Raw genomic sequence first — 17500 nt, 5'->3', positions numbered from 1 at the left:
TTGTGAATATCTTGATAAGTTACGGAATACAAAAGGTGATCTGTGCTTAATTATTTGGATTTATAAGTCTCGATACCTGTGAAGTGAATCGATATAAGTGAACAGAAGCACGTGGGTGTGTCACGAGTGCAAGATGACACACTTAATGTTTTGGCGGCGGGAAACAAGACAATCTTGTGAAACTTGCAGAGAGGCCCCCGCGGGTCCTCCATGTTATGATTGTACCTTCGGCCTGCAGACGCCGCCCCCTCACTATACATCCGTTCAAATATTACGTCAACCACTCCAGCAGCATTCCAGCCTGCCTTCTGAAGGACACATTGAGTATGATGTGGCATCCTTAGCACAAGGTGTTACTAGAATAGGTATAGCCGTGGCTATGGCTGTTGGGGAATCGCACCCAGACGCTCTGCGGGTGCCTGAAAGTGACGCCCTGTCCAGCAGAATACGACATTGGAGTGATCAGATACCGAGAAACAGTGATCATTCTTCTGTTACTCGGAATGCATCAGCTCCTGATCTTCATTCTTTAGGCATCCAGGTGTGTGTGTGTGTGTGTGTGTGTGTGTGTGTGTTAGTAGCTTTTTAGAATAAGTAGAAAGTGAAATGTGTGTGTGTGTGTGTGTGTGTGGGCGGGCGGTAATACTTTCCTTTCCCGTCTCGGAAGGAAATCAGTGGCGTCCTTCACAGCCCCGTGAAGGCAGTCTGATTCACCTCTGCGTGCAGCTGAGTTGAGTCACACAGGTGGTTTACATCATTACTATTCTTAAATCATGGATACTCCCTTAATGTTATCCTCTTTGTCACGTCCTATCCTCTTAACACAGACCTAGTCTTCATACCTTACCCTGTAACCATATATTATTAAGTACACTGTCAAAGTTCTTTTCCCCTCTTCTTACTTATCTAATGAAGAAAATCAATAATAATATGACCTTTCTCACTTTCTTCCCTAATATATATATATATATATATATATATATATATATATATATATATATATATATATATATATATGTATGTATGTATGTATGTATGTATATATATTAGTTTCATAATTTTCAACAAACACGATTGGTACCTAAGAGTGAAATTAATGTATCAGTAAATGGTACTTCCTATGAATATAGCACGTACATAATACTGAATGAACCCGCGTCGCGTGATGGCCTGTCGTGCCCGCACTATATGTCAGGGCGATCATGGTTATTAATTTCACTGTTCATGATGCAAGTGCACACCAGTCACGAACCCAGGTTCTGTAATCAATTTACTCTTCATCCTCTCTATGTACCAAATCTGAGTGTAGGACACACCCTGGTTGTATACTTGTACGCAGTGTGTGTGTGTGTGTGTGTGTGTGCGTGTGTATATATATATATATATATATATATATATATATATATATATATATATATATATATATATATATATATATATATATATATATATATATATATATGTGTGTGTGTGTGTGTGTGTGTGTGTGTGTGTGTGTGTGTGTGTGTGTGTGTGTGTGTGTGTAATTCATCACAGTCGTTTGCTGATCACCCAGCCATCCTTCCCCATTACGAAGCGAGCTCAGAGCTCATAGGCCGATCTTCGGGTAGGACTAAGACCACTCCACACTCCGGGAAAGCGAGGCCACAACCCTTCGAGTTAATCCTGTATCTACTTGCTGCTAGATGAACAGGGGCTACATATTAATAGGCTTCCCATTTGCCTCTCCGCGCCTGGAACTCGAACACTGGCCTCCTCGGGTGTGAGCCGAGTGTGCTAACCACAACACTACGCAGTGTGTGTGTGTGTGTGTGTGTGTGTGTGATTTATTTATTTTTTTTTTTTTTCCCCCTTTTTTCAGATGGACGAGCCACTCCCAACAGAAGAGGAAACTCACGTGCTACTGTCTGCCCTAACCACTACCTCTCTCCACCCCGAGCCCAGCTTGGACTCACCACGAGCATCTCCACTGCCATGCCAGTTGCTCATTCCAGAGTGAAGGCATCACCGTGGACCCTCTTGCTTCCCTGAGGCTGCTCCCTGCTCCTCTCACACATCACGCACGCTGCAATTAATTTATACACATTTCATCTATCAGTAATCACTATATTACAAGCTCCTCTTAAGCACATCAGCTAATTCATATACATTTCATTAATCATCCGCTTATTCACACGCGCGCGCGTGTATGTATATGTCATAATGCCACATTTTTACTACTTTTTAATGTGACTTGCTTGATGTAATAAAGATTATCATCTGATACGAATCTTGTTTACGTAAGGAATTGGGACACTCTTGTGAATGAATCTCAAGGAAGATAAGCGCTCGCGTGGCATGGCTGCACCCAGGAGCGTAGGCGGAACCAATATTACTATTACGAACGATGACCTTACCATCACTTCCTCATCACTACTTCAGGTAAACAATAGTGACCTCCTTAACACACATGCTAGGAGTTTTCATGATATTGCATGGATACATAACAAGAGAAAAGGATATAAATGTGCTCATAAAATCAGTTTTCCAAAATGAAGTAACAGAACAATGGGATATATATTCAGAGGATCGAAGTATTGTGTACTACTTGCTGGTATGGCAATATAAATCTGTGTAAAAGAATAATAACGGTAATCACACATGAAAATTTAGAATGAAAATAGAAATATCACTTTGGCAATGCACATAAACATGACACATTTGTACGGTAGTTACGATAATCAGTAATCAGCACTGCATAAATGTGTGGTAGGCAATCTATGGTGAAAATTCCCCGGATCACCTTTATAACGACTCTAGCTCGGTATTCTATTGATAGTTTGCAATGGTTGTTGCTTTCATTGCTGTTTATCATTGGTCGCGTTCATGTTCATGCGCCGTAAATTCTTTTGTAGGCTAAGGACTTTACATTTTCTTTTGCTTTATTTATTCTATTATCATTACTATTTATTTAATTTTTTCTTTAGTGAGGAATTGGTGATGTTGATTTTTTTTTTCTATACGTATCTACGCCCTCATAAATGTGGAGGGTCATTTTCACGAAGGGTATCTATATCCGCCCTTTGTTAAAATACCAATTAAACATCTACGCAGCGATTCCATGTAAAAGAGAGAGAGAGAGAGAGAGAGAGAGAGAGAGAGAATTATTTCTTTCCTGAGCTGCAGTGGAGAGTTACTCCACAAGAAGTACTATCACAGCATATCTGATAAAGATAATTACATTAGAAGGTAATATTTTTTTTTTCATGTAGGTACAATAGTTATCTTACGTAGATAATTTTCACGAACGCCGATTGAGTAATTGATTATGACATCTTATCAAGTAGCTGAAAATAAAACCATAATATATATAATACTTTAGCTAATCTTTTAAAACAATTAACATAAAAAGTTACATAGAGAATCGAATAAAATTGATAAACACACTACCGTGAATGACAGTTCATGAAGTATGCAGTTCTATAAACAAAGAAAACTGTATGACTTATAAAGAATCCAACTCTTTTATATCAGAGTGTACGATGCTTTGTTATCACTCAGCTGTTGAGGAAGATATTTCTCTCTCGTGTCTATACTTACCAGTGACAGACTCGCGGTGATCACGGCAGCACAGTGTTGAGAGAGGCCAGTACTAACACCAAGATGCTGGCGTCTGAGTACACTAACGTGCTGGTGGCCGCCGTCATGGTCACCTCCTTCCTGTACGAGTTCAGTCACCGGTTTCGTCTGTACCTGAAATTCATGTTATACTACACAATGGTGATGGTGACCTCGGTTTTGTGTATTCCCTTCATCATCTGGCGGCCGGGCGACGTGAGGAACACCCTGTAAGTCCTGGATGGTGTGGCAGGAAGGTCAGGTGTGGCTGCTGAGGGGTTGTCAGGAGGGCTAGAGGTGGGTACTGGCTACTCACTGATCTGTGATGATCCTTCAGGGCAGCCTCCCTTACGATCTTATCCTCTGGACTGGACCCGTCATTTTGTTGGTGAGCCCAGTGCCACTTATGCAGTTGTTTGCCCATTTAGATTTTGAAACTTTTTTTTCAGTTTTGGTGGTCTGGCTTACAATGTCAAATTTGGGTCTTTTGTGAACCGAATGCTTCCGTTGTCTTTCTGCCTTTCATTTGCATGCTTTGGTCATATCTTCATACTGTCCACACATATATATTTTGTAATGATTTCGTAAATCTTTAGAACAGGACCTCCTCTCTAATCTGTGCAATAATAACACAAAATGATGAGTAGTTAATGGAGAACACGTACCTTGTGGTCTTGTTTGGGGGTCACACACGGTTATGTCACATTGCCTCACTGAAATTAGAGACGTCACTCGGAGTCTAAGTCCAAATAGTAAACATTGCTATTGTCTATTGTATATATCTGGGGTTTGTGGGTAACAGGAAGTGACTGTCTGTTGTTCACATCCTGGGTTTGTGGGTAACTGCTGAATAAGATTCTTATTGTGTCTGTAGTTCTTTTGTCCAATGACATGCCACCACCTCTTAACACCACAAGCTGCGCCAATGGGAATTTGCTATATGTATTCGTAGGCGGGGCACAGCTGGGCAGACAAGTGCACAGAGATCTGTGTGCGCAGTTCAGCCATGGCCACCAGTGACATTAGTTGTAAAGGTTGCGAATTTGATTACTGGGAAATCATCGCTCCTGCGATGCAAGCCAGTGTACAATCGAGAAGAGGACCAGCCAGGACCTTCATCCTTTCATTAAGGTATTGTGAGGAGGGGTATTGGTAGAGATAGGGCATATTGTGTGAAGCTATAAGAAAACTGGTGTGGGGGGGGAGGGAAGCTGCCCCAAAGCAAGGATATGGTAGGTTAGGTTTATGTTAGGGTTAGGTTAGTGTTGCAGGGGGGGGATCAGGTTACATTAGGTTAGGTTTATGTTAGGGTTAGGTTTGTGTTGGAGGGGGAGGTCTGGGGGGCCACAGCCCCCCCCCAGCTAGGTTAGGTTTATGTTAGGGTTAGGTTAGTGTTGTAGGGGGGGGATCCGGGGGAGACAGCCCCCCGTTAGGTTAGGTTTTTGTCCTTAGAATTTTTTGGATCACCATATCTCACCTCTTTTGGCACACCCAAAAACCCCCGATTCCCACGTGCCCCCAAGCTTGTGGGGGGGAAGGGGGGTAATAGAAAAGAATAGGTAAGGAGTTGCTGTTCTATAGATTTACCGTTTAAGAATATGTAGCATTACAGAGAAATGCATAAAATAGATAAGTCAAGGAAATGATTTACAGAAAAATGCATCAAGATTGAAAAAAAGAAAAAAGAAACTCAAAATATGCTGTGAGGCTGAGACTAAATGTTTACAGCAGTATTTATCATATTGATGACGGCTGTATTGGAACCGTTTAGTCAGTAATCAGGATCTTTGCCTGAGAGAGATATGATTTTGTTATCTAGACTAGAGCTACTGTTGTCAAGGTCAAGATTTGCTTATCATGGTCATGCATGGATATTGTGTGTTTTCTAGGTCGAGTGTTATTATCAAGATTAAGTGTGGGGTATGATGTGATTGTCAAGGCTAGGTGTGGGTAATGTATATTGTCAAGGTCCAGTGTGGATACTTTGTGGTTATGAAGGTGAGATGTGGATACAGGTACTATGGTTGTTAAAGTTAGGTATGAGTACTGTGAAGTCTTTATGATTTATGTGGATAGTGTGTAGTTGTCAAGGTCAGGCATAGGTATTGAGTGGTTTTCAAGGTCAGGTGTGGGTGATATGGTCATGTAGGTCAGGTATGATTGGGATTGATTTGAAAAGGGGAAGGAAATATAAAGAAATGTCATTGTGTTGTAAAAGAAACATTTTGTTTACAACTGGGTAGATTTCTTAGAAGATAATGAACATTGTCAAATCCTGTTTTATTGACAACAGGTAAAAACACTTGCAGAATTTATCCTCAAAGAAATATGAAGCGTTGTTTACAGAAAAAGGAGTCATGTGTAACAAAATAAATAAATTAATAAATCATAGAAAACAGGATCAAAATTTGCTAACCTTCAGACATGCATAACTCAATTATTTTTAGATATAATTTTTTTTTAATTCCAATGAAATATAATTCTGTGATGTATGTGTGTATTTCCTTTATCAACATTTTAATCCATTTTTGGACAAATTTATTGTTTAATATTTGAATATTTCTGACTTTACTTGCCTTACCAGGATGATGGCCAGACATTGTTTTACAACTTTTTTTTCAATACTGTTATGCCAAACAGTGAGGTAAATCAATTTCTACACACAAAAAAACTGGTAGTGTTACAAGGAGCAGTCCATCTGAAAAGTGTGCATTTAGAGAGTTAGGTACTCTTGTCATTGCTTGGCTAGCCAGCTGATAGGCTGCTAGGTAGGTGGTGCACCAGACTACCCACTGATGGGCTGATGGGTGAGTTTGGCTTAACATCATCTCCCTGTCATCCTCTCCCAATCTTCCTCCCAGGATTCCTTGTGCCTGCTTTCCTGGGCAGCAGGCATGTGGCATCAGTAGGAGCAATTGAACTAACTTGTTTGCAAGGGCTTTCTGTCTTACTTCTAACTTTGCAAGAGTCGTATCCACTATCATTGCATAGATGGAGGATGAAAATAGTGTTATATTTTAACCTTTACTTCATTGATATATCAAGTATTATCTGAAGAATAATCTCTCTCTCTCTCTCTCTCTCTCTCTCTCTCTCTCTCTCTCTCTCTCTCTCTCTCTCCCTCTCTTTCTCTCTCACGACCTTGCAGATTCATTTTATGATGTGATACTCATATATATATATATATATATATATATATATATATATATATATATATATATATATATATATATATATATATAGGTATATATAAAGAATTTATTGTAAAGTTTGAATTATTAATTGGTAGTTATATTTCGAAAGTAATGAAGGCTTCAGTATGTATCCTCAGTGTATAAGTATAGAACCTGCCATTTTAAAAGTTGTAATTTTTTGGTGTAGTTTGGCATACACTAATTAGGTAAAGTATAATCTTATGAAAGAACATAAATATGGTACTATCTTTTTTTTTTAGTGTAGTATTGTATATGATGTATATCTAAGGTAATGGTCACATGTTAAGTGGAAAGTATATTATTGTGATGTATGCTTCTGTTATTGCAAAATCATTTGCTCTTTTAACTAATAGTGACAAAAGAAATTCTGCACATTACCCTCTTTTTGACCTTAAGCCCCATACATACTATGCATTATGTTTCAGACACATGCTGCAGTAGTGGTGTTGAAAAAAGTAACAAGCGGCCGAACTGTACTGCAACAGTGCTAACTTTTTCCCGTGCACCACTGGTCACTTCCATGTTTTAGCTTTCTTTACGTGGGGATGTCCGTGTCTGCCAATAATGTAGTCTGCCAAGAGACTGTACTATGGACTGCAGTTGCTCTGTGTGCTGCAAAAAAAAAAAAGAAACTTTGGAGGAAGAAATGTCTAATCTTGTGGTGTAAACAATGGCTTTCTCGGCAACCTCTGAAAGGGAGCTTCATTCAAATATTTTTGGAGCTACAAGCTGAAACTCCAACAGACTTTGAAAATTATACAAGAATGCCAATCACTGCATTTGACAAATTTGCTTTCAAAAATTCAGCTGTACATTTGTAAAGGCTTCATGCCATTGGAGCAGCAGCTGTGGGCACATCCTCCCATTCTGAACTCTAGCGCATCACTGAGCAGAAACATAAAATTGGTGCAGCCCATCAGCATACTGCTAGTGCAGCCTCATGTTGAAAAAGTTGTTTTCAACACATCCAAGCAACACTGTGCTCATCATGAAGCATAGTATGTATGGGCCTTTACTTACATATCACTTCAGATTTAATGGCAAATTTCCACATGTGGCCTTCAAGCTTAGATGATGTAGTCTAATCCATCTCATTGAAGTACGCTTGTCCCAGTATCTTCTTTTTTCCCAGAATTGCAACATTTCCTCTGCGAGCCTTAAACCTCCTCCTTGGTCTGGAGTGGGAGGTGCACGGCCAAGAACACATTACAGTAGATCGTCCTGCTATTGTTGTTGCAAACCACCAGAGCTCCGTTGACTTCTTAGGTTAGACATGCTTCCTCTATGTATTTAATGCATTAATGCTAGATTATTATAATGTAGCAATTGGTACCACTTGGAAAATAAGAGTAAACTTGTGTAAGCCAGTTATGTCTCATACACACACACACACACACACACACACACACACACACACACACACACACACACACACACACACACACACACACACACACACACACACACACACATTTGCCTCGCCGCTTACCGGGATTCGAACCCGGCCCTCTTGCTCGACTCACAATCGAGAGGGCTGGGTTCGAATCCCGGTAAGCGGCGAGGTAAATGGGCAAGTCTCTTAATGTGTGGCCCCTGTTCATCTAGCAGTAAATAGGTACGGGATGTAACTCGAGGGGTTGTGGCCTCGCTTTCCCGGTGTGTGGAGTGTGTTATGTGGTCTCATTCATACCCGAAGATCGGTCTATGAGCTCTGAGCTCGCTCCGTAATGGGGAAGACTGGCTGGGTGACCAGCAGGCAACTGAGGTGAATCACACACACACACACACACACACACACACACACACACGGCCCGGTAGCTCAGTGGTTAGAGCGCTGGCTTCACAAGCCAGATGACCGGGGTTCGATTCCCCGGCCGGGTGGAGATATTTGGGTGTGTCTCCTTTCACGTGTAGCCCCTGTTCACCTAGCAGTGAGTAGGTACGGGATGTAAATCGAGGAGTTGTGACCTTGTTGTCCCGGTGTGTGCTGTGTGCCTGGTCTCAGACCTATCCCAAGATCGGAAATAATGAGCTCTGAGCTCGTTCTGTAGGGTAACGTCTGGCTGTCTCGTCAGAGACTGCAGCAGATCAAACAGTGAAACACACACACACCGCATAGTGTAGTGGTTAGCATGCTCAACTCACAATCGAGAGGACCGGGTTCGAGACAAATGGGCAAGCCTCTTAATATGTGGCTCCTGTTCACCTAGCAGTAACTAGGTATGGGATGTAACGCGAGGGGTTGTGGCCTCGCTTTCCCGGTGTGTGTTGTGTGTTGATGTGGTCTCAGTCCTACACGAAGATCGGTCTATGAGCTCTGAGCTCGCTCCATAATGGGGAAGACTGGCTGGGTGACCAGCAGGCGACCGAGGTGAATTACACACACACACACACACACACACACACACACACACACACACACACACACACACACACACACACACACACACACACACACCAATTGCTGAAAATAACTGCACAGTGTACCATTTGAGCCATAGCAATGTATTTAGATATTTATAATTACTTTTATTAACAAAGTATCATGATCATCTTTTTCAGGAATGGTGTACATGTGGCCTATGTTTTACAAGATTACTGCCATTGCCAAGAAGGAGCTGTTTTATGCCATGCCTTTTGGCTTGACGGCCTGGTTGTGTGGCACTAGGTTCATTGACCGTAGAAACCCAGACAAGGCCAAGGCATCCATGAATGCAGCATTAGAATATGTGAAGGAAAATAGTGTATGTTTATGATATTAATCTTTAACATTTTCAGCCTGATGGCTAGATTGAATTCAGATATTACCACAAAGTACTGCATATAAAAAATTTGTTTGTTGATGGACATTTCATTATGCTTGATAGGATGTGATCTCGTAGACTATGTGTACTGTACTAATTAGAACTTTGAATATACTGTAGTAATTATGATTACATAATTTTACTCCATTTTTAATTGCATTTCTGTTTTAGGTGAAACTCTGGGTTTTCCCAGAAGGAACACGGAGTATGGGGGATGAAATGTTGCCATTCAAGAAAGGTGCCTTTCATTTGGCAATTGAAGGACAATTGCCAATCCTGCCAATTGTGTACTCTTCATATAGAGGGTTCCTTAATCATCCTTGCAAGATATTTAATCCAGGTATTAGAATAATAATTTTTGTCTTCCTAGTCAAACACCATCCTACAGTTGAATGTTTGATAAAGTTGAAGTTGCTTATGAAAGAAAATATATGTGAATGAAATTGAAGGTCCTAATAGGAAATGAACATTACTTGCACAATAGGAAAGGAGAGGATAAAGGAGTACAGGTAGAGGTCTAATGCTTGAACAGGCAAAAAGGGAGTTCTTTTGTAAGGAAATGACAACTTGTTGTGGAATAGTCTTGGAGGCAGTGAAATTTTAGAGATATAGATAGAAGAGTAGATTGATATAAAGAATAGCAGTGTGTATCTCAAGGAGATTTTAGGAAAATATTGTCATGTAAAATGTAACTGAATCAAACAGTTACATGAAATTTGATGCTGATTGCAGTTATGCTGTACATTAGTGCACTTATTTTTCTGCTCTCTTTTGATAACATATTTAGGCACTACAATAAACCCTTGATATGATGGATCTCAATATACCGGATATTGGATATAACAAACAAAAAATCAAACCAGGCAAATCATTGTCCCATAACATGTCGTTTTAAAAACTCCTCGTGGTGTGCTGTGAGAGCTGAGTGGCGGCGGGTATAAATACCGGACAAACTTTGGGATATAACGGATCTGTCCGGCATTTCCATTGGATATAATGGATCCTCGGTTATAACAGATCTTCGGATATAACGACAGACCCCTGTCCCCATATTGTCTGTTATATCTAGGGTTTACTGTATATTATGTCTTAATGAAGTGTCATGAGTGCAGTATGTAACAGTTTATTTTTTTTAATACAGGTCACATAATTGTTACTTGCTTGCCACCAATTTCTACAAAGGGCTTAACCAAAGAAGATATGCCAAGACTAATGGATGATGTCAGAGCTCAAATGATGGAGGTTTATAGAAAAACTTCTGCACAAGTAAGTTTTATCGTCACATGTATTATAAACACCAAAGTAGATGTAAGTGACAGTATGAACCACTGTGATCTGTTATCCATGAACTTGACACAAATCACTGTACAGTCATTGAATTTATATGAAGTCTTAGGAATGGAGAATTGTTCATTGAATTTACTATGGAACAAATTGTCAGTTTTGCACTTTGTAAATGCTTGTTGTCTCAAATATTATGATGAGCATAGTTGTTCTGATTTAAATTATATTTTGGTTTGATTATCAAGGAAATTAATCCACATTTTTTTTTATAAGCGTTTGTAATTTGCAATGTTTATTACAGGTGCACCATCCTAGGCCTTTGTCAGAGGAGGTTAAGAAACAGAGGTAAGCCTGGGAGAATTCATTAGACTAAACCCTTAATGTCCCCCTTTATGTGTGTCTCCTCTCTGCCTCCCCATATTAAGTACACATAACTGGCAGACCTCAGTGTGGTGGCTGTGCTTGAAATAAATCCTGTGAACATTATGTCAAATTGGACTAATAAGTTCAGTTCTTATTTATTACTTTTATAAGGTGAATGTTACCATGGGTTTTTAGGATGTTAGTATTATAAATGAAGATGTTCTTAAAAGATGCTTAGACACTCTTGTAATTGATATACTCAAGTATATCCCTGCAAAAACCCAGTTTCATGTGACTCCATGTAAGTGAGGTACCATTGAAAACATGATGTAGCTTATAAATTGGTGTGCTTAAAGTGATAGGCTGTATAAAAGTAATATCTGTTTACTTTAGCAGTTAAGATGTAAAAGAGCTGGCAGATGGACCAAAGATAGAGGGTTGGTGCCATGCTTGGTTTCAAAATATAGTGTTTACCTTTCTGCTATGTCAAAACAGCAGGAGCACTACAGAACCAAGAAATTGAGCAGACACTGGGCAAGTGGTGTTGTGTCATTACTTTCATTATTATGAAAACAAATACTTGTCACTTGCTTTGACCTGTGACGACCCTACTTCATTTCTTTTCTTTTGTTTGTTTCTGTTATATAGAAATACTCAAGAATACTACTATGCAGTCCTGAATTTCCATGGTGTTTACTAGTACATAAGAAGTTGTATGTACACTGTATTTGTAGTGTGTGTGTGTGTGTGTGTGTGTGTGTGTGTGTGTTTGATATTTATTGATCATTATGTCTGTCTGTCTGTTCATCTGTTTGACAAAATATCTACTTGTATATCTCTTTCTATATATTAACTATCATAAGTTGTGTATTTATAACAAGTATCATCATTTGTGTGTATATACATTATAGTGAAAACTTTGGTGAATTGTGAATTCATGATAAAAAAGTATTTAACAATAAGCATTGCATCACATCATGAAGTAACTGAAGCATCATTGACAGCACACTGGCACATGTGTAATGATGTACTACCAGCCATTCTCTCATTTGAATGGAAGGAGGTTGACATTGTTCATAATGTTGAATCGACTTTCAGATTGCCTTGATGCAGCCTGGGGACAGGGAAACCCATCACAATAGTCAATCCTTAAAACATTGCTGGTGAAATGTTTTAAAGATTGACTATGTGCATGAGTTTACCTGTGAGTATTCTCACTGAAGTATACTGAGCATATATGTAGACAAGTTTCTTTTTCAGCTTTATTTTCTATAAAGCGTGCACTCATTAAATGTGGATGCAAATTCTAGACAAAACAAAAGAAGAAAAAAAAACTTATGAAATGTATTGAAAACACATTTTTATGCATTTTTTCTTTTCTTGAATGTATTATTATAGTGTACTTGGAAATTATTCAGATGTGAATACGTAGAAAGAGTTAGGCAAGTAATGAGAGAACAGATAAAATGAACAAGCATGGCTAGAGGCAATAGATGTTCAACAAATGGTGGGAGGCAAGATATAATGAAAGAGCTTTGTGGTATGAAGGAGTAAGACAGGCAAAGAATTCTTACAGTTGTGGAATTCACTTTGAAAATGCGCACATGCTCAGGGTCAGGAACTATGAAAGCTCAATAGAAAAGTGAAAATAGCCATCAGGGTTTTTTTCAATTGTTTATATCTTCATAGGAAATCTAAGGTCAGTTGTATTTCAGTGCCATTTAAAAGATTCACTTAACATTTATTCCCTCACTTATTTTATATATTTATTTTTTCTCCAGTGGTTCCCCACTGATCCCCAGGTCTGAGTGTGAGGCATGAATATTAAATTAGTTGTTTCAAGTCTCATTAGACATTTTCATAATATATATGAATTGATGCTTTGCTGTATAACAAATTCTAAATATAATTATACTTTTGATTGTTTTGGTATAAGATTCATCCATGACAAAAAAGAAGAGAAAAGAAAAAAAAGAAACTTATTGATACAAGTATGGTTCAGTACAGACAGATTATGAAAGTATCAGTATTTTGTAGCCCAAGAACAAAGTAGGAATAAAGTGGTAAGTAATATTTCATCATGTCCATTTGTGCAATATAATCACATGATTGATGATCACACAGTGTGTCTTACACAGTATTCACTTGCTACTGTAAGCATTAAAAATCCACATACAATATGGACATGAAAATTTTTACCAAAAGTAGTGTACTTGATAGCAGGAGGTCAGGCAGGACACCAAGATGCCCTTAGGAGAGGGTTCCCATGGCATGATTAAAGTCTTCTATGACAGGCTTGGGGAGATGGTATGAGGGAGTGTGTACATTCTGTTGTTCTTCAAGTAGGAATGAAGGGATGTTATCCAGTACACAATAAGATGAACTATTAGAGACTAAACATTCCTTCATCTTTAGCCAGAGCTTTAATTGAGTTAATTAGATAATGTAAGTTTTATGCATAGATATTTTTTTTTATGTGCTGAATCACAGAAAAAATAACTGTCGATTAGCAATCCTAAGGTCCCAAATATCCCAGCTATGGGGTTTACATTCTATATAAGAATACTGCTCTGCATTATATTGTACAGCAGCCTTGTATTTTAAGTTAAACTTTCATCAGTGGTGTGTTGCCTGACTATTTGGATTTGAATACCATTATCCTGCCAGTGATATGCATTTTTGTGCACTTCTCAGAATTATAATCATAGTTAAAATAAATTTTATCCTTTCTAGTCTGTAGACTTGTACAATATCAAATTTGCCAAGTGGTTTAATGGCAAAGTAGCACAGTAAACATTGGAGTACTTACAAAGTAATATTGTTACATTGAAGTTCTGCACTTTTCACATATGGCTGTTGAATAAGTTTGTGCTAATTTCATCTTATCAAATGGATAGGAGCTCATGCTAAATGCCAAAAGAAGCAAAGGATGTTTAGCAGTCATTGTTTCATTCATCAATTATACAGAAAGTGTTCAGCTGTGTTATCATATTCGCTTTGTCTTTTACAATTTTTACTAACAAGAACAAAAGCCAGATTAACTGGATATTCATGTATAAGATGTTTTAATTTCTTATTGTGTTAATGGAAGATTGAGAGTGGCCTGGTAAAGTATTATACTGCAACCATTATACTTGTGAATAGTTAAGTAATTTAATTATATTTGATACATTTTGCTGCCTCTTAATTTTTTTAACTAGAAAAAAAAAATAAAGTTCTATTACAACTCCATGACAAAAGTAAACCAATTTAATTTGAATATTTTTTTGTTGACATGGTAGATATGACATTGACATTTATGTAGTATATATATTTTATTACATGTAGTGAGTTTAGTATTAATGTAATTATGCAGTAAGGGAAAAAAATAAACTTCAATCAGTACAGGAACTTGGGAGCAATCATAAACTATTGATAATTCACATGCAGAATTCTGGGGTTATTAAAATAAATGATAGTTGGCTCCCATTTTGTGCTTGTCTCCCACCCCCCAACTCACTCTCTCTCTCTCTCTCTCTCTCTCTCTCTCTCTCTCTCTCTCTCTCTCTCTCTCTCTCTCTCTCTCTCTCTCTCTCTCTCTCTCTCTCTCTCTCTCTCTCTCTCTTCTCTTCTCTTCTCTCTCTCTCTCTCTCTCTCTCTCTCTCTCTCTCTCTCTCTCTCTCTCTCTCTCTCTCTCTCCCTTCCCTCTCATAATTATTTACAAAGGTTATCTAAAGATTTTTTGTTGTTCATAGCATCATAGACATGAATTTTCTGTTTATATATATATATATATATATATATATATATATATATATATATATATATATATATATATATATATATATATATATATATATATATATATATATATATATAAAGGTAGGAATTACACAGTAAAGATTTTGGAAAGGAAGTACAGCACTACATTTTCTTATAAGAAACTGGTTGATGGATGAGTTGACTGCTTTGCAAGCAATCCTCATAATCTTATTAGTATTTACTACCTACATGTATGTATCAATGGAATTTTGAAGGTTGCTGTTATCTTCTGTATTCATTCCTGTTTTATGGGGTACCTTGGATTCTCAATTTTCCAATTCCTTGTGAATGTATTTCAAGGAAAGTTGTAATGTGAAGCAAATTGTATTATGATTGTGTTGTGTTTGTGTATTTTTGATGTACATTTATATATTTTGTTTCCTTTGTATGTAAGCTATAGTTTGACAAGTACGTACTTTGAGTGATAATTTGTATGAGATGAGTTGTGCTAGAATAATTCTTGGAATGTCATTAGTCATGTCACTTAGGATTTTCACCAATCATATACATGACATTTTTTGCTGCTAACAGTACAGGTACTTTACCATTGTTCCTGTAAAATAAAGATTTGGTTCATGCTAACTTTATAGACCAGGTTTTTCTTCTCAGGAGTTATGTCTTCAGGAAACTTTGCATAATTAACTTACATTTCTAATGTGTTTGTTTTTGAGGAATGTTTTCAGTTCAGATGAGTTAAGTTATTGAGTGTTTGGGAGCAAGAGGTAGAAAATGGAAAAGTATTGTGTTACTTGGTTTCCTTCTACATATTTATTTGAGTTATCATCCCTACTCTTCCATGTTAAAGTGTATATATATTAATCTCACAAAAAAAATATTGTACATGTTTTGTGTGTTTTAATGTCTGACTATAAAACTCCTTTGAGGAAGATATGCATTGTAAATCATGATAAATCTGAGCTAATAAGAGGTATATGGTGGTAAAAGCAAACATATGCTATAACATTTTTTACATGATTTGCCAGTTATTCATTCATGTTTCTATATATAGACTGAAATGACATTTTTTATTAAAACCAGAGCATAATTAATGTTAAATCTTTAAACTTTTTGCCTTAAAAGTTAATAGCACTAGAATTCTGGTTCATTGCTATCAATAAGTAATTATCTTTGTAGTAAAGTATATAATCAAATTGTTTTAACAATATGATACTGTGGTTTGTTCAGTAAAAGCTGAATTCACCAAGCTACATGTGTCTGTGTCAGTTTGTAAGTCAGTACTAACTGGCCTTCTATTAACAAATGGATTTTTTTTTTTTTAAGGCTTCATTGACTTTACAATTAATGTTCTCATATTCCATAAGTACTCAAAAGACAGTAATAATCACTGCATTTAAGCTTTCAATGAGATTGAAGGATTACTAGAAAAATAGTAAACTTATTGCCAACATTTGTGTCAGGTATGTGAAAGTTATGCAGTTATGCAGTACCAACACATTAGATCTACCATGTCAATGACAGAGATGGAGTATTTGTATTTAGTGTCTATGCAAGTACTGCATTTTCAAATACTGTACCATAATTAGCTTCACTTGTATTCGTATTTGAATTATTGTTATTAGACAGATTTTTATTTATTTTTTGATTAATTAATTAATTAATTAATTTATTTATTTATTTTGTTATGGCCTATAGCCCCTGTAGGTATACCTGAAGTGTATGTATAAGAAGTGCTGTTGAGCTTCCACCCACTAGTGCTGCAGGCAATTTTATTATAGTGTATTATAGTATAGTGTATATTAGGGCCCTTATCACCACCCAGGTGCATGTTTGGTGTAACCACCTAGAATCTGGGTATCATGGTGACATGATACTTGACAAATGGATTAAAGTTACCAACATGTCACCATGATACCCAGGTTCTAGGTGGTTACACCAAAGATGTGCTTGGGTGGTGATATGGGCCCTAATATAGGTACCACTATAAATAAAATTGCCTGCAGCACTAATGGGTGGAAGCTGGACAGCGCTTCCTATACATACTCTTCAAGTATACCTACAGGCGCTATAGGACATAGCGTAAAAAAAAAGAAAATCGTTGTCTAATAATAATAATTCAAATATGAATACAAGTGAATCCAATTACAGTACAGTATTTGAAAGTGCAGTACTTGCATAGACACCAAATACAAATACTCCATCCCTGTCAATGTCTATTTGAGTTACTTGCATGAAGTATTTAAAATTCAAATAGTTCTTGATTTTATGATGAAAAAAAATAACAATTATTGTTTCTTGCAACTCAGTCTGAAAATAAGGTCTGAAGAGGTAATGCATACCTTAGTGGATGAGTGGTGGTATGTATTGCATGTATTGACCGGCAATGTTAATGGTGTTTTTACTCATATTTGTTAATGAATCCTTCACATTTCTTTTTGATTGGCTTGAATGTTGTAAATGAAATTTTAATTGTTCTAA

The 17500-nt window shown here is 37.4% G+C and overlaps 2 protein-coding genes across 2 annotated transcripts in view; both read left to right on the top strand.

The window, feature by feature from the left end:
• The window catches only part of LOC123498703, a 2390-nt gene extending 131 nt beyond the window's left edge, over positions 1-2259 (top strand). Inside the window, exons 1-2 of the mRNA XM_045246059.1 lie at positions 1-541; positions 1862-2259. The exon at positions 1-541 is cut by the window's left edge and continues 131 nt beyond it. Of these exons, the coding sequence (XP_045101994.1) occupies positions 134-541; positions 1862-1999 (546 nt within the window). The 5' untranslated portion in view covers positions 1-133 and the 3' untranslated portion in view covers positions 2000-2259. The remainder of the gene's footprint in view (positions 542-1861) is intronic.
• Positions 2260-3392: 1133 nt separating this feature from the next.
• On the top strand, positions 3393-13160 carry LOC123498702 (1-acyl-sn-glycerol-3-phosphate acyltransferase alpha-like). The gene is made up of 6 exons (XM_045246058.1): positions 3393-3827; positions 7945-8078; positions 9375-9556; positions 9788-9956; positions 10758-10882; positions 11202-13160. Exons 1-6 carry the CDS (start codon positions 3643-3645, stop codon positions 11247-11249), a joined length of 843 nt encoding a protein of 280 aa, XP_045101993.1. The 5' UTR covers positions 3393-3642; the 3' UTR covers positions 11250-13160.
• The last annotated feature ends 4340 nt before the right edge of the window (positions 13161-17500 follow it).

The sequence above is a fragment of the Portunus trituberculatus genome, chromosome 48, assembly GCF_017591435.1.
Source record: "Portunus trituberculatus isolate SZX2019 chromosome 48, ASM1759143v1, whole genome shotgun sequence".
In the NCBI taxonomy this organism is placed as follows: domain Eukaryota; kingdom Metazoa; phylum Arthropoda; class Malacostraca; order Decapoda; family Portunidae; genus Portunus; species Portunus trituberculatus.
The sequence above is the reverse complement of the archived record's forward strand: the minus strand, read 5'-3'. Positions and strand labels throughout refer to the sequence as shown.